The sequence below is a fragment of the Thalia democratica genome, chromosome 1, assembly GCF_965202585.1.
Source record: "Thalia democratica chromosome 1, ktThaDemo2.hap1.1, whole genome shotgun sequence".
In the NCBI taxonomy this organism is placed as follows: domain Eukaryota; kingdom Metazoa; phylum Chordata; class Thaliacea; order Salpida; family Salpidae; genus Thalia; species Thalia democratica.
Genome location: NC_139165.1, coordinates 25,367,446 through 25,389,711, shown reverse-complemented (window position 1 = coordinate 25,389,711; position 22,266 = coordinate 25,367,446). Strand labels below are relative to the sequence as shown.

Here is a 22,266-nt window from a genome sequence, read left to right as displayed (position 1 = left end):
TGATGTATCATTTTTCATGAAAATACTTCACTTATTCAAAAAAACTACCAAATAAGCTTAACTAATGTGAAAAATGCATAAACAAAAAAAAAAATAAATCTCATGGCACTTTAACTTTTGACGTTATTCGAAAACAACTTAACCTGATCAACGATTGTTTTCTGTTCCGAGTAAGCTGATTAAACGCGTCGTTTTCAAGTTAAAAAAAATGTAAGAGAGATTAAAAATTACGAGTTTGATTATTTAGCTGAAAATTTCACACGATTTATGTGATTATCACACCATTAATTGGCCTTTTAATTTTGTTTACGGAAAAAACATTTGGCTGAAGATAAAGAATTTCGTGTTTGCTAAAAAAAATTGTTGTTTCCACACAAACAAGTTAAAAATTAGCAAAGTTTTATTTAATCCGGTGACGGCTTAAACAAACTTTTTGTTTATAATAAATTGGAAATAACTCGAACTTACAATTAGCTTAATCGTGCAGTTGATTGCTATTAATAAAATCAGAGGCCTTTTAAATTTGTTTTCGTGCAAAAAATTTTTCAGAAAGAGTCAAAAATAACTTTGTAAATAAACTAATCTGTTTTAGGAAAGTTTTAAAAATAGATCTAAAGGCACTATCAGCTTTAGAATCTTTCAAACTTTCAAGATTAAAGAAATTGGTTCGAAAAAGCACAAACTTTTAACAAGATCATAAACATTATAACCATAGTTTAATACAAATTTTTTCAAAATTAGAATATAAACAACTTTAATACTCGCGTTTTTACAACATTATACAAGATTATGAACAACATCATCTCAAATAACCGGAGATTATGCAGATGTGTTTACAAACAAAAGCAAAATAGACACGGAAAATAAAACACACCTAAAAGTGTCTGCCTCCTTAATTTCACACCAAAGTTAATGTTGTGAGGCACATAAACATGTTGGTTATAAATTAAAAAGGTTAATGATAAGTTAGAAAGTTTAATTATTATCTGGATATCGATAGTTTAGAGCCAGAATACTTTGTTTGGTAACTAACCGGTTTAGTTGTTTAATAAAGATGTAAATCTCGTTAACATTGTTATGGACCATAAAAAGGTGTTCTACTAAATTAGTTTAATATTATAGTTTTGCTTAAAAAGCATCATAATTTAATTTGTTAAGGATTTTAATTATTAGCTAATTAACTAACTTCAGCAAAATGTATATCTCATTAGCTTTGTTTATGTTTCTCAGGAAACGTAAAAGAAGGTGTTATACTATTTTAAAGTTTATCTTTTTTACTAAAAAATTAACAATATTTTAATTATCTATATTATGTTTAAATAGTATTCAGTATACTCATTAATAAAAATGTTAATCTCGTTAATTGAAAAATTTAATTATTATCTGGCTTTTGTATCGCTAGTTTAAGGTTTAGTATCTTGTTTGATAACTAGCCGGTTTAGTCAATAAAGATGTAAATCTGGCTAACGTTGTTTATGTAGTTTACGGATCATAGAAAAGTGTTTTGCTAAATTAGTTTAATTTTAGAAATTTTTTTAAAAAGCATCATAATTTAATTTGTTAAAAGATTTTAAATATTTGCTGATCAACTCATTTCACCAAAATCTCATTAGCAGCTTTGTTTATGTTTCCCAAGAAAGATTAAAAAATGATCTTATATGTTGAATTTTTGTGTTTTACAAAAAGCTATGATTATTTTAATCTTTTAAAAAATCTTTTAACTATACCAGCTGATAAACTCATTAATACAGATGAAAATCTAAATTTTTCGAGTACGTTTCAAGTTTCATAAAAAAAGTTTGTTTTATCTATTCTGTTTATAAAATAGTACCAAAGTTTTATTTAAAAAATACCAGCAGCTTATTTCCAATAGTACAATATCAGTGTTCTCAAACAATTCAATTTCAATAATAACTAGTATAGGTAATAAAACATTCTATCAAAGACACAAATCTTATTAACATTGCTTACATATCTGAAAATACATACATTTTTTAAATATTGTTAAGAGTTCAATGTGAAAAACAAACTAGAACTTTTTTGTGGAGAATTTAAATAAACACATTACTATGGAAATTACAGTTTTAATTTTATATAAATACTTTTAAGCTATTTTAATGTGCCTAATCTACAGATGTAAATGAAGATAGTGCATGGAATATTTAATAATAGCTCATTTGGAATGGGAGCCAATAAACAAATTAAATATATTAAATATAGTGTGGGAAATTAAAATTCGTTCAAACCTGCATTAAGCACATCTTTCGTATATTTTTAATTTATTTATTTAATATATGTAATTATAAATATCACATATTCTAGTGACACCTTTGAATGGTAATTAAGCAATCATTTCATCTAATCTTTTATTATTTTAAGTTTAAATTATATAAAAATAAAAATTAATAACATATAATTAAGTAGTTGGACTATTTTTATTTAAAACTTTAGAAAGAAAACTTTTAGTAAACTATTTTGAAAATTACTTTGTATAAAAAAATCTAACAAATGTTTAGTTTCTATTTTCATGACTTATAACTTAATTTTTAAGTACTTAAAAAATACATAAATAGGTAGAAGTATAAAAACAAATTGAATTGTTATTAGAATTGAATACAAACATTATTTGGTAAATTGAATATAGTTTTTATCGAAATCATAACAAATTTATTCTGACAAAAGCATTATAACAAATTAAATGTATTAAAGTTTCGAAACTCTGAACCAAGCTGATCTTAAAATTAACCTAACAAAAATCATTAAAAAACATAATTAAAAATATAAAACATAAGTATTTGATTAAATATTATCAAAATATTTAATGAAAGTAAAAAAAGAAACTATAACAAATCCATGAACTCAAAAAAAAAATCTTTACACACAATTTTTCGCTTATTTTCAAAAGCAAACACAACTGAGAAGAAATGACCAATATTTCATAAATTTTATTACATTTTAAAACAACAAACAAACAAACTTGAATTTTATCCTGAAGCTGCACAGAATATTGCTAATCCTGCTCCTTTTCTTCTTTTTATTACTTTTACGCATTTCGACAATTTCGTACATGACTACTAAACCAACAAGTTCACAAATATTCAACTGAACTAAATGTATAAATTTCAAAAAATTTGTGTGCGAAAAAAGAATTTTTTAAAGAAACGTGCAGAAATCAAAATAAAAAAGTTCTGGCATGTTTTTCTAATGTGACGTCACAAACATAACACGCGAACTTCCGCTTTCAACTTGAACTTCTAATAAAATAAAAAGAAAATATTAATTTTGAACTTGTGCGAAGTTGTGTAAGTTGTGTTTTGAATCAAACAAATCAAATTTGAATATTAAAAACTCTTTATTTCATTTGATCAAAGGTTTTAAGAAACATCAAAATTTTCGTTAAATGTTTGTTGTCAAACCTGATAAAAACTTTAACATTTTTGCTGTTAGTGAGTTTGTTATCAACCCATCGAGTATTACTAATGTTAAAGTTATATAGTATTTTAATTAAAGCAAAAACATTTTAAGATATTTTTTGTCATTAGGATCAATATAACAATAAAAGACTACATGATAACTTTCTCTTAAATAAAACACTAGCATACAATCGTCCTATGTTGAAATAAAAATCAATTCTCATAAAATTTATAGTCGTTATATACTATCTGATACAAAAATTAGTAAATAAGAGCTGCATATTCTTTTAACTAAAAATAACTCATTGTAATAAACATTTGTAACAAAACTTGCACCTTGCACGCTATACATTATTTTTTAATTTTAATACATTGTTTTTCTTTAAATGTCTAATTTTACAACAAAGCTACATGTTCAAACCATGTTTCTAGAAATGATGGTTTGAAGTAAATTATTTTTTTTTAATTTAATTTTTAAAACTTGTATACTTGACATAGTAATAAAATATTCTAATAAAAACCAATCAATCTTGTGTTGTAAAAAAGTTTTTTTTCAAGTTGAAATTTAGTTTGTAAAAGATAACAAATTGATAATGTCGCCTCTTTGATCTACATGATAAACAGCTTTTATCATGTAAGGCAACCAAAAATATTTATGTGTGTAGCTCATCAAAATTTTTATTACCTAGAATATTTCTGCACTCGAATAAAAAGCAATACATATTTATTACTATACAGACTATTCGATCTAAATTACTTTTCTTCAATACTTCAAACTTAAAAATAACTGGTCTTAAAGAGAACAAATGCTATCATCCAACAAAAGAGCATCCTCAATAAAAAGCAGTAATTTTTTGTACAAACTTCTAACACTAAACACAAAGGTCTGTTACGTGAAGCAAAATGAACAGACAAAACAAAATATAATTCAATTTCCCCTTTCTCAAGGTTGAGACTACCGAAGCGTGAAGTAATAATTGGAAATTGACCAGTAAGCTCGTTTAAAATAAACACCGTGATTAAATTAACTTTCTATTTTTAAAACCGGTCGATTGTTTATGCTATCTGTCAACCATTAGAAGACAGACAAAGCAAATTCAACCATAAAAGGTAGTGGTTTCGTTTTAAATAAAAAACTAAGTTAGTGGAAAAGATGAGTAAAATCAAGTCAGCTGCTTAGACATAAAACTTTAATCAAAACTCTGAATTGCAATCAAGCCAGTCATTACCTTTTTAATAGTCGCAATTTTTTCATAAGCTCACCTGCAAACATGATTACTCACGCAAAGCTGAATTTTATTGGTGATAAACCAGGTTGTAAAATAGTGCGTGTTTTACATTGTATTTGGATTAACATGACTCAAATTATCAATGTGCTAGTTATGAGTTGTTAAGTTTATAAGTTGTTAGTTAGATAGTAAAACAATACCGCAAAGACCTTTTTAAAGACAAGATCGGCAGATTAGTTAATAAATTTTGCATTATTAAGTTCACTTTTTATCTTAGCTAGCGCTTTAAGTTTAACTGATATAAAATTCTTAAAAGTTATAAACAAGATATAAAAATGAGTAATAAAACTAAATATAACTCATACTAGTTATGAAAATACTTAAAATATTTATTATGTTTGCGGGAATAAAGTTATAAAACACAAATTCATTACTTTTATTATTTTACTAACAACTTACTAAACTTAAATACCTTATAAACTTTATAAGTAAAACCAATTAAAATTTCTTCTAAAATATATATTGCTAAAATACTCAATTTGTACATTATAAGTAAGATTATCATTTACAAATCTAAGTTATAAATTTAAACCATAAATAAGTTCCAAAAAGCTAAGTTCTCTGTTTTAAAACGTTAAGAAACATATAAAAACCCAGCATTTATATATAATATAAACCTGGCAAAGTTTTTTCTTCTCATAACGACACTTGCCACTTTATTTTGAATGGTTTGTTGATTTGTGGTATTTTCTACAGATTCAAGCATTGTCTGATCAGTTTTGTGTGTACAGTTGGTAGCTGAAATATAAATACAGTTTTAAAAAACTTATTTTACCTATCATGTACTTTGAAATAAACTAAAAATAGAATGCTAAATAAACTAAAAGGTGTAGGCATCTTCAAAGAAAATTTATACAGTAGTGATATAAAGTCATCATAAAAAAGTAAGAAGGGTTTGTAATTAATATTAAAGCATTAAGTAATTTGAATAATTTATAAAATTAATAATTTTAGGGTTAATTATATAGTTGTATGAAACAGTATACATTTAAGGGAACCAAATGAAGTTAAGAATGCAATAAAAACTAAAAACACTTAATCAAAACTGAAAATATTAACTTAGCTTTTAAATAACTACTTATCAAAATAAAATATTTATTGATATTTATTGTATCAAATATTTATTGATATCAATTCACAAAACAATAGTAATATAACTAATAAAATTTAATTTATTAAGTTCATAAAAGATTATCAAAATTCAAGAAATGCTTCAAGATAACAATTTAAACTTCAGCTAAGTCATAAAACGGATTCTAATAAAAATTATGTCAATTGTGCAAAAGTATTTCTACAAAAAAAACAGTCATTTTTAATAACAAAACTCATTTTTGTAAGTTTTTGCAGAAATTCAAGGTCATAAAATATAATGTGTTTAAACATTTGTTTAGCGGTAAAACACGAGACAAAATTGCATATTGTCATTATTTGATTAGAACCACACAAAATTTAGCAAATTAAAATGATGTTGTAAAATTTTAAATTGTGAATATCTTGAACACCGTGTGACGAGTCTTAAGGTACTCTTTACCGCTCACTAGTGGTAAAACTATTTTTGTAAGAAAATTTTAACATCGATGCTAAAAATTCTTACACGCTTATGAAAATTTACACGCATTTACTTTTTACAAATACGAAGAAAATATTAAAAAGCAATATCAGTTTTTTTTACAAAGTTAAAGTTTTGTCTATTTCGTAAAAAGTAGTTAATTTTTATTTTGACAGGAACAATACTTAAAAACTAGTAAAACTGTAATGATTTGTTATTTTTACTGACATGCTAAATAAATATTAAAATCATTTTTTAAGATTGACCTTAAAATATAAAATTAATGTAAAACAAATTTACAAACAAATAATGAACGACTTATATTTTAAGTTTATGGTATGAAAACTTATTACGTCTTTTTAAGGAGTTGAATTAGCATGTGGATTTATGTGTAAATTTAATTTATGAGTATAATTTTAATTTTTAGTTAACAGATTATTATACATAAAATAATAACTTAGATACTACTAAGTTATTATTTTACTATAAAAATAATAACGATTTTAAATTTAACCAAGAGAAAGATGAAAATAATTAGCTTTTTATAAAAGCTTATATTAATAAAAGCTTAGAATAGAACTTAATATTTTTAATTATTCCAATTTCAAAGTAACAACTTAGTTTTATGCTAAATACAAGACGTTACTTATTTGTCTAAGTACTTTGTTCAGAACCTTAAAATATTAAACTAACAAAAATATAGTTGGTAAAAGTTTGTTTTATAGCACTTTGAAACTTATTTTATATTCCATCAAACTTATAATGATGTTGTATTAAAACCACAAACACAAAAATTAGAAATTCTTTAGATTTTTAGATAAATTTAATAAAAAACCTTTAAATTTGAACAATTTTTCTCATTAACTTCAGTATTTTGGAAAACGATCAAAGCTAAAATATAAAAAGTAAATTATCTGTTATAAACATACAAAAATCATTTATAAAAACAAGTATAAAGGCTAATAAACAAACAGTTTAAAGAAGCATAATTTTTTTAATTTTTTTTTAAAGCAACGAGATTTATAAAGTCAATAAACTACCAGACAAGTTTAGCTAATTTTTGTCTTTAAATAGTAACAGTAAGTGTAAACATAACTAGCAAATAGTGTATAGTGTAAACAAATACAAAGTTGTTAGCAGGAACACCAAAACTTTCCATTACATCATTTTAATAACTATTTACTAGCAACAATAAAAAATAAAATTTTAAAAATAGCTTAATGTCAATAAACTGGGTCAAACAATACCTATCGTTATTCACTAGTTTATTTAAAATACAGAGTTTAAAGACCTCATTGCAATACAAAGCAAAGTGCAAATCACCACATTAAATCCACGTGTAAACAATACATACACCAATACATTTGTTTACAATAGGTGAAAGTTGTTTTATAAATAGAACTCAGTACTGGCTCCTGTAACACCAGATGTTACTTCAAAATGTAAATACGTTTGTGGGTTGGTGTGAAATAAATTTGAAACAATGGTTGCTACAAAACCTTATTTTGCACTTAAAGAAAACTATTGTTTAAAAAGTGAAATATACTCATGTGAAATTAAAAAAACAACTGATGATTTTTTTAATTAATAATAATTAATTTACTTATCCCTGTTAAAAGAACTTTCTTATAAAATATGACATGATAGAATTTTTAAAAGTTAAAAAGCTTTCACAAAACCAAAAAATTATAAAAAACAAGTGTCATATTTGTTATAAAAATACGAGTGTACATAACGTAATTAGTTGCTTAGATTGTTTCTAAAAAAACCGGTATAACAAAAATTATAAACAACATCAGGTGGGTTTAATAAAAATCATTACATAGAAATTGCAGTTTTGGTTTTTTAGCTAAGTAGACGTAAATTGACATGTTCACGAAAATTAGGAGAAAAAATTTGATTTTGAGTAAAAGCATTGTAAGTCAGTTTTGACACCTTAATTGCCTTATAGTATCAGTAAGCTAGAATTTGTGGAAAGTATTCAACAAATTAAATAGCATTTATTTTAATGAGAAATTAAAATTGGACAGTGCAAACCAAAAAATACAAATAAGACAATTATTTTAACAGACTCAAAACAAATAACTTCTAGTTCTTAGCTATTAATAACTTAAAAAATTAAAAACATACAATGTTTATTAAGTATATCAGCAAAAAAAATATTGTAACGCTTAAAAACATCAAGTACCTCAATAAAACCTCCCCATTAAAATGTCACAATCAGCACAGAACTAACAATGGGTGGAACTATTCCAATTAACAATGGAATTTAGTAAAACGAAAACAAAATCAACATTTCAAATGTAACACGAAAATAGAACAATGGAAACAATTGAATTTACATAATTACACAGATAACAATCCAAACTCTCATGTGGGCAAATATCGGCCCGCGACTTTTCGTTTTGTGACGTCATAGTGGGTTAGAATAATGTTTGGCAAGGGCAAACAAACATTCCAAATTGCATAACCGTTGAGTTATGCGAGCAGTGATTTTTATTTAGCAAGAGGTTATGACTTTTGCGTTTTTTTTTAATATGAAGTGAGTAAGTTAAAGTTCGTTAGACTTATTAAATAATAAGAAAAACATACACATAAAGAGTGCACAATAAAAACAAGAAATCTTTTTGTTTATTGTATGCAAATATTTTTCTGCATTTAAAAAAATTTAACAATCTTGCGGTCACATTTCGAGAAATTGTGCTATGCTTTGTAAGTGAGTATTTTGAGTGAAGCAATATTTTTAAACAACATAATAAAAAATAAATGATTAGTAAACAAACACAGAAATTGACATAGGAACTTTATTTATAGCTTAGTCAATTTTTGTCAACAACTAAAATTGTAAACTGTAACCTATGATCATTTAGAACTTTATCTTAATGTCTATTAAAGTTTACTCAGCAAGAGTAATTTATATTATTATTAAAAATAGAACCCCCCAAACTAAATAACTTGGAAAGTTACTTGTTTTAAACTTACATAGTGTTAAGAAACACATTTTTATACAATCACACCAAAATATTTTAAATAACAAAGCACTCCGGCAAAAAATCAACAACAAAACCGTTTATTTCAAAAGGATGCTTGTGCCATTTCATGCGGCACACAATAAAGCAATTCAACTGGTGATTGTTGGTGACAAAAATTCAAGTACATTCCGATAATAACTGCTTTACTTAACATTTTCGCTGTAGACATTTTGTCACCTACCTGATGTTGTTTTAATTATGATTGTGTAAATAAAAGGTAATGCTACAATGTGCTAGAGTAGACACGTAATGACCACAAGGTATTTTATGAAAACAAAAATTGTTTTGTTTGTACATATACATTTTTTATTTTGTGGTTTTAAAATATATTAAAATTATTTACTACTTTAAATAGACAGTTTTAGAATCTTATACGTTCATTTCAAATCACGTATTTAACACTAAAGAAATACTTCAACGATACTTTATTAAAATTACGAAATAAGTTAGTCTTTAAAATAGTTTTGTAAATAACTATAACTCATTTTCCATAACAAAATGCTATTACTAACCTGTGTTCATGATATTTTTGTTGTGGTTGTTGCTGTTGTAGTTGTAGTAAGATCCTCTATTAATATTACTTTTGTTGGCGTATTGGTAGTTAATTTCTCTGTTTAAACAAAAAATATTACTTCTGCGTAAAATTACTGTAGCACACTTTATATTTAACTTAAATTAAATAACCAAAAATATACTTATTTTATGTTAAAATATTTTATTAAATAATAAATATTTTGAAAATTTTTCCATAGCTTAGCTTAATTAGTAGATGATAAAAAACAATTGAATTTTTTGTTTAACAAACACTTTTCAAAATTCCTACCATACCTAAAATAAAATCTTTGTTTGAACAAATACTGCTCCTTAGTTACTAAGTTACCATCAACACAACAAAATTGTGGTAAAACATTTTGAAGTATTCAAATTTTGAAAGAAGATTCAATTTTAATCAGATAGCCAAGTGTGTAAAAATTTTATGTTTTTATATTAATAGATAGTGTGTAAAATCTTCTTTAGATTAGCTTAATTAGCAGATGATAAAAAACAATTAAAATTTTCATATAACAAACATATTATAAAATTCCTATAATACATAAGATAAAAACCTCTATTTGGACAAAAAATGTTTCTTAGTTACCAAGTTACCATCAACACAACAAAAATGTGGTAAAACATTTTGGAGTATTTAAATCTTGAAAGAATGCTTGAACTAACACTTGAAAGTGTATGTTTATTGTGTTGTTGCTAAGAACTACTTGAAATGACAAACTTTGCCTTGGAATTGAAACGTCGTTTGTCATAAAAAGTAAATGAGCGCGGGATATTTAAACTGGAAAACTAATAGTTAGTTCGGTAACAGAACTGTTTGTGTTGAAAGCTTAAAAACAGGAAAATTTTACTTGATTTTTGTTGTAATAATTTGTAAAGACAAAAACTATGTTTTTATATAGTCTACAGATACATGAACAAGTTACACATTCAAATATAAACAAAATATTAACTTTTATAATAGGTTTTATAATAGTGTTTTAGAAAAATAACTGAATAAAGTAGATAACTCATAGTTTCAGTAAAAAAATAAGTATACAAAATTATTAAAAAAAAGAAACATTATAAAAAAAGTTTAAAACTAGGATGGTCGGTAACAAAAATAATACAAGAAAATAAAATAGTCAAAAAAAACATAAATCTTTCAAACACGGTAATTTAAACAAAAACGGCCGATAATTGTAAGTCATTTTATAACGACATACAACTTGTCATACGACGATAAATTTTCAAATTTGTCTCATGATAGTAAAAAATCAAGTAAATATATATAACCAGTAGAACAAGATATGTTGCTTGTAAGGTAAATGTCATTACAGAATATTATTGTTTATTCACTGCGTAGCAGTAAGACAACTGAATGATTTTAATTTTTTACTGTAAATATTGTTTATAAGCGAAAAAATAACTTTTTAGGTTCTAATTTTTATAAACAGATTTAACAAATGGGAATTTGTAAATCCAAAATATATAATACTAGTAAAACTGACATAAACTAAGTATACCTATTATTTTTTTCATTTTTAAAGTAATTTAACTATTTTTTATAATTGTTAAACATTTTAACTAAATTAAAACTTAACAAACAAATAAAGTTATCATATTTAACCGAAAGTTTGCACTAAACAAATATCAACAACACTTTTCCAAAAATAGAAAAAATTCAAACACCAACTGTCAACAAACAGTAGCCAATAAACATCAACAAACAAAATATTCAAAATATTTCTTCTCAAGTCAATTATTAACTTTTTATGATGCAACGACTAAATAGTGGATTATCTCTTCTAATTGCTTCCCAGCAGAGATGTAGAACTTTTTGTTCAATTTGCCTGCTTAGTGACTCACATTGAATTCGTGGCTTTTTAAATTCCAACAAAAAAAACATTTTAATGATGTCAAGTTTTTCTTTAACAATTAACTCACACGATGAAGTTTAATTTTATTTTTAGAACTATTACACTCAGCTTAAAACTAATAAAGGCCTGTTTTAAATACATGTTCATTTTTAATTCGAAAACCGATTTTTTTTTTCTAACGATTAAATTCTTACAAGAACACAATAACATATCTAGATCAAAAATTTGTTGTTTTGAATTTTACAAAAACTGTTAACTTACTCTAAAAGGTACTAAATGATTTCATTTAAGTAAAGTTTAAACATTTTTTAGGCAAACTAAGTAAAAATTTTAAAACTTAGTAATGTAAAAAAGAACTATTAGATTTTTTTAGACAAGAAAGTTTCTTCTCTTTCAAAGGAATAAAAGTTTGTACTTTTAGACTGAAATCATAGGAAACTATAAACAAAACTCCAAAGCTACTATATTGAAATAACTTGGATATGAGAAAATTTACGATCCTTTTGTGTTTATATAAAATAATTTTGGGAGTTAGTTTTCTATAAGTTCACAAGGACACTTTATATTAAACTATATTTCATAAATATCCAGCAAGAGTTTTTAAAAGCTTTTAAGTAGTATGCTAATAAACATTTTTTTTATAATTTTAAAATGCAGTTTAATAAAGATTTACTGATGTAGCTGAAATGACATTAATATTAATAAAATATAAGTTTTGTTTTTCCACAGTTTATAAAAAGTTTTTGAAAAATTAATACTGAAGCTAAATTTTTTTACAAAATAAATTCTACCAAACTTCCATTAGCTAGCTTAAAGTCATTAGCTAATGCAAGCTACCTGAGAATACAATACAAAACAGAATACGTTTACCTGAGAATACAATACATTTGATCATTTATAAGATTTAAAGTTTATTTATTTTTTAATCTCTAGTATTTGAACAATAGATACATATAAATGTCATTTAAATAAATAAAGTTAAAAACCCAAAACACAGTGAACCCTACATATACCTTTATAACTATTGCAAATATTATAGAAATAGTAAATCAAGTTTAAAGTCTAATATCTTTTTCATAATATTTTTGTTCCAAAACCAAGGAATAAAAACCAATTAAATTTTATTGCCATAAATGTTTATTTGTATCATTTCTAAATACATTGCAAACATTACAATGCTATTGAAATTAAATTTTATCATTTCGGAACGTGCCATTTTTATTTTACTGCCTAATTTATTGCCATGTATATAACTTGTCAAACAGAATATATATAATTAAACTTTGGAACAACAGTACATATTTGCTTACTGAATTCTTACGTGATTTCAATTAATTTTACGAGCTTAAACTTACCTTATTTAAAAAAAATTAAACTGTTGTGTAACATACAAAAACTCAAAAATAAAAACTTGTAAAATCATAACGTTATAAATTAGGTGTTATTAGTATGGTTTCTTTAAAACTTTTTTTTTTAATTTTGTAAGAAAAGAAATGTTACCTCAACAGCTAAGGTTTTTTGAACAACTTTAATTCGAAACGGAAAAATTTAAACAAAATTAATGCATATAAAAATCAAAATTTATCATAACAATGGAAGTGCAAAATAAAGTAAACAAATAAGACAAAAAAATGTAAAATTATACTATTAAAAAAAACCAATACGATGAAGTAAACTTAAAAATTGTACACAAATTACAGATCATTGAAGATTTGATCATGTATTTTTTTACAATGTGCAATAGTGGTGTAATTAAATAATATACATATTATAATGTAAGCGACAAAGTGCATTTATTACAATGAATACAAGCAATAAATTTATACATTAGTACTAACAACACAACTGAGATTTTTTAATGTGTAAGTAAATATTTATAGTAATAAAATTTAATTAGTTTATATTAGTTGGTTGGAAACTACATGGTTATGTAAGAAAAATAAACTTGCAATTTTCAACTAAATATGTTTTATGATATTTTCAATTCAATCTCTTAAGAAATACTAACCTCTATACAAATGAATAATAGATTATTTGAAAAGTTTAACTTTTAGTTTTGTTACTAAATTTTCATCATCTATAAAACTTAACACACTAAAAATCATACTAAACAATGCTGTACTATACATATTTGGTAAAGATTAAATTGATACAGCTCACAGTTAATCAATTTATAAAACAGAGCGCCACAGGCAATAGGTAGACAAATTTATTATAAAAATACCTTAAATCCTGTTACTATTTCTTTTAAACTATCCCCATAAAATTTTTCAACATTCAAACATAAAAGCTATATGTATACAAAATAGTTCCATACCTAATCAAAACTTATAAGCACAATGATACTAATAAGCGTACGGTTAAAAAATATATTAGTATGCTGATGTGTAACAGTGACATTGTCCTAATTTTATTTTTACAAGTTGCTTACTACTTTGATTGGCTGGATGAAAACAAGTTTAAGAAGTTTTCTAAAGTTACGAACAAATTTATAAATCAAAAAATAATAATTTTACATTGTCAGAACTCTTTAAATTTTCAATCAGTTAAAAAATCCAATAAGCCTGAACTTTAAGTTTACTAAACCCTAAATCAATCTAAACTGAAGTTAAGTTATGAAATTGTAAAGTACTGTTTTTAATTACTGTCTTTTATTCCTAACACTGGTCTATAGTCCTTAAAAGTTGATTTATCTGCAGTTTAGATTATAAACGCAGTACTAAGACTTACAAAAGTTTAATATTGATTAGTTTAATCATAATAAAAACGGTTGAAAAATTAAATTATGCTAAATTTGCATTAACAAGCTAATAGAAGTACAAAAATATTTTTTTAAACAACTATTTTTAAAAACTATATATTAGTTTTTATAGGTTAATTGACTATCACATATATTTCTTTACTTCAAATTTAGTTTCATGAAACTTCACTTGATTTAAGTAAAAGACTAAAAATATTTAGACTCTTATACTACATATAAGAAATACTTCAAATAAAAATATTATTACGATGTGCATTTAAAATAAACTTACATTTATTTAAAATTATATATATAACTAATATGTTTTTACTTAAATTATATATGACAATTTGTGATTAAAAACAACTTCAAAAAGTTTTTTTTGAATTAAATATTTGTACAACATTTTAATATCACTTTTGAAACTTTTCAACATGCAGAGTTGATGTACAGGGCAACAAAACAGTAGAAAAATAATAGTTTTAGTAATAAAATTAAGTAAATTGTAGTATTTGAAGGACCTTACAGTTTGAAGAAAAACAATATGAAAAATTAAAAGAAGACTTTTAGCACTTTTAGATTATTATTACATGATGTAAAAATAAAAACAACTTGTCAAACCTTTCAACGTGCAGAGTTAGTGTGTGAGGTGACAGTTTAACCAGATGAATTGCTTCCAACCGTGATCCGCTCAATGGCACTTTGTTGATGCCAAACAAAATGTCACCCACTTTCAGCCCACCACATTCTGCTCTTCCTAACGGCTCTACCTGCAATTAAATATTGTATTTGATAAAAATATTAAAAATCTAAATAAGACTAAAAAATAATTGTGGTTTAAATATATGGTCACTTTACAAACTTTTAATGATAAAGTTGCTAAACTTTTAAAGGTTATGTAAACATGGTTTAAGAAATTTGAAGTGGAATTTTATTTACTTCTGCTATATATGAAAAAGCTAAGTGGGTCCTGCAATGAAATGTATTATATCTGAAAAAAATAAGCAATAGATTTTTAAAAAATAATAATGGTTTACTGTGGCCCTATGGCCTTGTTAACTGAGTTTCAACATTCCAAAAACATGTTACTCTAAATAACTATGTGAAACAAAAATATAGGACTTAAATGAAAATTATTTTTAGTTTAAATATATAAACAATTCAAGTTAAATTATTTTGTAGTTACAAGATTAACAGAGCAACATCAAAACTTATACAAAGTAAAAGTGTGATCTAAAGTTAAAAATTATAAGTATACATAAAAAAAAAACTCACTCTGGAAATTTTAAGAGCCTTGTTGCTTTCGGAGCCCCCCTTTATTGCAAAACCCCAGGGTTTTCCCCCATTGAGAAAAACTTCCACCCTTTCTCTACTTGAATGATGGTTGACAGCAGACATTGGTGGGTCATCTGTTGTCAAGTCACTTTAATGTGGCAAATGATTAAATTATTATTAATAAAAGGTTGCTGTAGATTTAGTATATTTTTTAAAAATTATAAGTTGAAACAAAACAAAAGACTACTTTAATAGTGATATAATACATCTATTATAATATTTGTACTTAGCATTTAAACAGTGAACCATCTGTTGCAGTTGACAAGTCTTTTTGTTATGGCAATTTATTTAATGTTAAGTACAGGTCATATATAAAACACCAATAGATAGCTAACTTTACAATTTGCATTGTAAACTAACCACTGCAAGAAAAACAAACTTTATAAAATTTGTTTAATACGAACAACTCATTGTATACAAAGCTGGTATACTTATAATTTTTTTAAAGTTAGTTTTTGTCTAAAAGTTAAAATCTTATTAAGTTACATATAAATTAATTAAATTAGAAAAATGGTTTTAAGTATAGAAAAAACTTAACCATAACTGGTACAACCTTTCAGCACACATAGTCTTAAACTTCAGCAATTTAGGCTTAAACATTCTGTGTTGAATTGCTTGGTAAAACATAAAATCATTAGGTGTCATCTACTGAGTATGTTTTGTTGTAAAAGTAAGCAAAATTAATCATAATTGAAGTATTTAAATTTAAACTTAAAAAAAAACTCAGAAATGTGAAATAAACTTTCAACCAATTAAATTGCTTTGGTTTTTTTAACATTTTCATTACATGTTTTTAAAAGTTTTATAATCTTGTTAAACTGATTCATTATTATACTGTAGACAATAGGTTTTATTATTATACTGTAGACATATGTCCTATAGTAAAACCTTATAAAAAGTTAACTTTGCTAACATACATTTGCTTTTCACTGTTTCTTAATATTCAAACAAATTTTTGAGATATAAGGGTAAAAATTTGTAGTGTTGTATTAATACATTACCTATGAGGGGACCAGAAAAAAGGAAAAAGTAGATCATTTTATAAAAAGTACTCCTTTTTTTAAAGCTTTAAAGCAATAGTTTTTTTTTTTTTCTAATCTTCATATAACAAACAAATGTAAAGTTAACTTGGAACTATTTAAACTTTGAGTAAAGTACTTTTTAATATATAAGCTTTCTCTTACTTATGGTCACAATAGGCTTATTCATTAATGGTCTTACAATAAACTTAATTAAAAATGCAGAATCTTCTCTCAAAAATTTAAGAACAATTCCTTAAAAAATCAAGGAGAATTTAGATTTTTAGTACATTTATTGAAAATGCATGAAAATGGGCAATGAAAAATTTTGTTAAATATTTGTATTGTTTTTTTTTACAAACCTAATTTTATCTAAAAAGTTAGTTAACAATTATTGTTCTATAAAAATTATTTTGCAGTATATAATTTGATGTTAAAAGAACTAATGCTTAAATTAACATTATATATTACAAACTGTTTATGTTTGAAAATGTTGGAATCACCTATAGCCTTAAGTTAATGAAAAAGTCAGTTTAAACTATAATCTGTTAAAGCAGTAGTTTACATATACCATATACATAAACCACAAAAACTTTTTTTACTTCACATCTTACTTTAATTCAAGTGCTACAAATTTGGGTAATTTCCTAGGATGATTTCGCACCAATATTAAAGTGAAAATATTATACACTTTTAATTTTACACTATGATAAGACGAGTATAAAAATGAAAAGCTCTAGTTCTTGAAGAAATTTTTGATTAATAAAAACAAAGCTACCGATCCAGGGTAAAGATTAGGGGTATGAGTGATAGTAAAATTAAAACTAATAAAAATTATTTAAAAATTAAAACTAAAAGATAAATTAATAAACAAAAAAAACTAAAGATCGAGAATAAGAGTTAGAGGCAGCAGTGATAACGGAAAAAATTATAATGTAAATTATTATTAAAAAGAATACTAAAAAAAAAATAAATAAAAACACATAAAAAAAGCTACCAATCAAGTGTAAGGGTTAGGGTTAACGGTGATGATAAAATAAAAATATAAGTATATTATAAGTGGTTATGATTAACTTTAGGTGGGCACCAATATCAAAGTGAAATTCAATGTACAGAAATTTTTCAGCTTTTTTAAAAATAATTTTCAGTTTTATTTTTAAAATAAGTACATAAGCAGGGCTTCGCCCTGCTTATGTACTTATACTACTTAATGTAATTATAGGTGACTCTTCAAATGTATATAACAGTGTCATTTCAACAATTCGATTTTTTAACTATTTTTTATCCTTTTATTATTATGGTTTATGTAGCTTACATATCGCTGTGAATTAATTATAAAAATTAAGTCGGTTTTAGAGCCTTATTTAACTCTAACGACAATGTCATTTCAACTAAGTGACATTTCAAATTATATTCTACATTAATAGATAAATTGATTGTTCCTATTCTTTTCAATAATACTAATATCGGAAAGCTAAAGATATTTTATAATAATAAATCCTTATACTACTGAATGTAATTTTACGTGACTCTTCAACCATATAAAAGTAGTATAGACCATAGTAATAAAAGAATAAAAAATAGTTAAAAAGTCCCATTGTTGAAATGACACTGTTATATACAGTTGAAGAGTCACCTAAAATTACATTATGTACTTATTTTAAAAATAAAACTGAAAATTATTAAAAAAAAAGCTGAAAAATTCCTGTACATCGAATTTCACTTTGATATTGGTGCCCACCTAAAGTTAATCATAACCTTATAAGTTAGTAAAAAAAGTTTTCTGTTCAAATTTAATTTGTATCAAAGTATAAAATTGAAAGTGTAAAATATTTTCACTTTGATATTGGTGCAAAATCATCCTAGGAAATTACCCAAATTTGTTTCATGTAACAAAACATAAAATTACTTTTATATTATTTGTGGGATACTAAATAAATGTGTACAAATGTACCAATTATTTCTTAACAATAATGAAAACATTATGTTCCCACCATTACTTACCTGGTAGCTAGATCAGAGGGACCTGAGCATCCAATCTATGGTTGGCATATATACAAAAAAAAATTTTAAAATAGCAGGGTTACGACTTGTTTTTAAAATTTTTCTTCAAGGTTTTTTGAGTTTCTTCCAGGTTTTTGAAATAATACGCTTTTGGGTCTATTTTTAGTTTAAAACTAAGCTTAAAGGTAAAAAAATTTTTAAATAGTATAAAAACATTAAAAAATACTCTAAACATACTTTGAATAATATCATTAATAAAAAATTATCACAAAAATTTTACTAGTTAGCATGTAGAAACTGTTGAAAATTCTAGGTGTCTTAGTAGTTTTTGTTCAAAATTCCAGGTTTTTCTATGTTTTTTTAGCCTTAATTGTCAAATTCTAGGTTTTTCTTTAATTGCAGGTTTATAAAAACCCTTAAATAAGTAACAGTATGCTTAATGTTATTTATAAATTTACTTGTTAGTTGTTTTTATTTACCAGTTTCAAAGTTTTACTTGACATTCTCTGTAAATAAAGCAAAATTATTTACACTACCTCATGTAAAATTATAGCTTGGTAGATTCTTAAAAGTCCCCATAAGCGCAAACACTTGTGTAGAATTTATCAGTGTAAAGTTAATACCACAGTCAAACAAATGACCAACAGTATAAATCTAATATCGAAAAATTGTGAATATTAATAATAATTTTATTTTAAATCATATAGTTCACCAATAAAAAAAAAAGCTTCATATCTATGGCTTGTCATAAACTAATGTACTTAATATTAGCAAAAACTACAAATGCTAATTAATACAGTTTAATTTCAAAAACATATGTAAAAAGTGTTTGCTACATTACTTATGGAAAACTAAAATACAAAAACAAAAAATAAAAGTTGTACATGCAAAAAAAAAACAAGAATGATAAAAGACAACTTTGAAACGGGATTAAATAAAAGATATTCGTTATATGTAAAAAAGACGCTTGAACAAATCGATATGTTAGTTTATTGGCAAATAAAATATATTTTTTATAATAAAATAACTCTGTTAAATCAAGGCCACTGTGTTTCAATCTTCAAGCATAACTTATACTCAATGTAACTTTTCAAAGCGTTATAAGAACATATGCTATCAAGCTACACATATTAAACTAAATAAATATCTAAATAAAACAAGGTGACTAAAAAAAATCTACAATTTATCCGACAATCATAGTTGTGAGAATTATTTAATTCGTTTAAAGTGTTGTATATGAAACATTAATGAATCAACTTTACGCATCTTATTATTACGTTGTATTTAAGTTAAGATTCCCAAAATAAATTAAAAATAAGTTATAAACTTGCTTAAAGTTTAAAACAGATATTTGGTTTTAAGAAATAAGGAATTAGGAAAATTTATAATTTTATTTAGGTATTAATTAACACAGTAGGTTTCATACAAATATTATATTTAAACAATTGATCTCTTGTATTTATCCGATAGAAAGATGTTATTTACTGTAATCTTATTTAAAGTTTTACTTTATAATTTGAAAGATTGCAAAATAACGTTTACAGCAAGTCTTTACAAAAAAAAAACTTCAAAACCTGATGAAAACCTTTATATTACTTATGTCAACCTCAACTGCTGTTTATAATTTGTTTAAATAAAATTTAGTTTATGAGTAGTTAGTTTATTTAAACTTTTAAGTCAAAAAATTTAGTAAAATTTTTTTAACCTTATACCTCTCTAAAAATAAAAGTAAGTGTTACAAAAGAAAAAATTTTTAGTAAATACTTATTGGCATTTTTTATCGGCTTATAAAAGTGATTTTAGCTGTAAGAGGTTTTTAAATAAGGTAAATAAAAGTTTAAATAGACCTTTTAAAAAAAACTTAAAACTATTAACACAAATACTAACAAATTCTAAACATTAACAAGTTCTTTTTTTGTTTGCATTAACAAAACAAACGTACAAAAGTATATATAAACTACAAGTTACAATTTAGCATATTTCTAAACGCAACATGCTTTAAAGTTACTTTTTGTACTTTTTAAAGTTAATTGTTTTTTTTTTAGGGTTTGATTTCTAAAGCTTGATAAGATTTGTAAAAAATCGAACGACAAATTTTTTAAAATAGATAAATTAAAGTAACTATATTTTTTTTCTTAATTTTTTGTTATGATTACACTTGTATTTAAACAAATAGTAATGATTAATAGAGTAAATCTAGATGTTTGAAATTTTGTAAAACATGAAATACTCAAAACTTCGAACATGGTTTATTGCACAAGTATTATAAAACAAACATAACTTTTTGTATATACAACAACAAAAAACTCATAAATTAAAAAAAAACATAATAAGTTAAGCAATCAAACATAAATCAATCATAAAAACTTTCACTCATTATTTGTAAACACAGCTCTGTTAAAGTAAGTCATAATTCAAACGTTCAATAATTTTGTCAGTATGTCCTGATAACTTAGTTAACGAACCCGCCAACGGTTTATAGCTTGTTATTTCTTTTGCAATATTCAAATTGATTTTGATTTTTTTGACCTCCGCTCGTAATCCTTCAAACTTGTCGTTCCATTCTTGCATGTGCTTCATAAAATCTATTTAAAAGTTGGTTTTGATGCAGGTAAGAATTTTTCGTTGAAACTTGAAAACTTTTTTAACAATGAATAAATTTTCAGTGTATAGTCTTTGAAGTACCCAAACATCTTTCCTTTCTTAGCAAAAAAAATTCTGTGTTCGTTCACATTTTTATTGGACATCTGTTTTTCTGTAGCGTTGAAAATATCGGATATTAATTTTGCAATTGAGTCCTGGTAACTAAACACAAAGTTCCAAAATAGAACTGGTTCAGAAACGTTGTCGTCAATTGTTACTATGTTATCATTGAACTGGTTAACTAAACCTTTAACTGCTAATTTTAGACAGCTCACATCGGCTGTAGTATTTACGTTTTTAAGGTCAATTGCATCAAGTTTCGTCTCAAGAAAATTAGAATGCTGCTCTAGTTACGATTTTAACTTGTCAAATACATAGTTTTGTTCCAATATACCTTTCGATCGATCAGCTATTTGCTGATTTTTCCGTTTTTGAAAAATTCCATATTTCTATTAGTTTGGTTTGCAAGTATAGTTTCGTCTTTATCGTTCAAATCGGGTAGTAAATCATTAGAAATTTTTATTTCTTCTTTTTTTATTTGTTCAATATTTCTCTCTGAAACTTTATCTTTGAGAAGGGATAGAGAATCATTAGAAATTTTCATTTCTTATTCTGATGTTCGTTCAACGTTGATCTTAGAAAATTTATTGTTCAACTTGTATTGGAAATCATTAGCAATTCTCATTTCTTCTTTTATTGTTTGTTCAATATTAGTCATTGTAACTTTATCGTTTAATTTGTATTGGAAATCATTAGCAATTTTCAATTTTTCTTTTGTTGTTTGTTCAATTTTAGCTTCTGAAACTTGTTTATGGTGGTTGCTATTCGATACAG

At 24.5% G+C, this 22,266-nt stretch overlaps 1 protein-coding gene across 1 annotated transcript in view; it reads right to left on the bottom strand.

Annotated features, from left to right (window-relative positions):
* The window catches only part of LOC145834732 (uncharacterized), a 48,898-nt gene extending 26,862 nt beyond the window's left edge, over positions 1 to 22,036 (bottom strand). The window contains exons 1-6 of the mRNA XM_082942240.1: positions 21,850 to 22,036; positions 21,475 to 21,712; positions 15,707 to 15,854; positions 15,053 to 15,201; positions 9,796 to 9,893; positions 5,320 to 5,440 (exon numbers count right to left, since the gene is read on the bottom strand). Of these exons, the coding sequence (XP_082798366.1) occupies positions 5,320 to 5,440; positions 9,796 to 9,893; positions 15,053 to 15,201; positions 15,707 to 15,854; positions 21,475 to 21,712; positions 21,850 to 22,036 (941 nt within the window). The remainder of the gene's footprint in view (positions 1 to 5,319; positions 5,441 to 9,795; positions 9,894 to 15,052; positions 15,202 to 15,706; positions 15,855 to 21,474; positions 21,713 to 21,849) is intronic.
* Between the last annotated feature and the right edge of the window lie 230 nt (positions 22,037 to 22,266).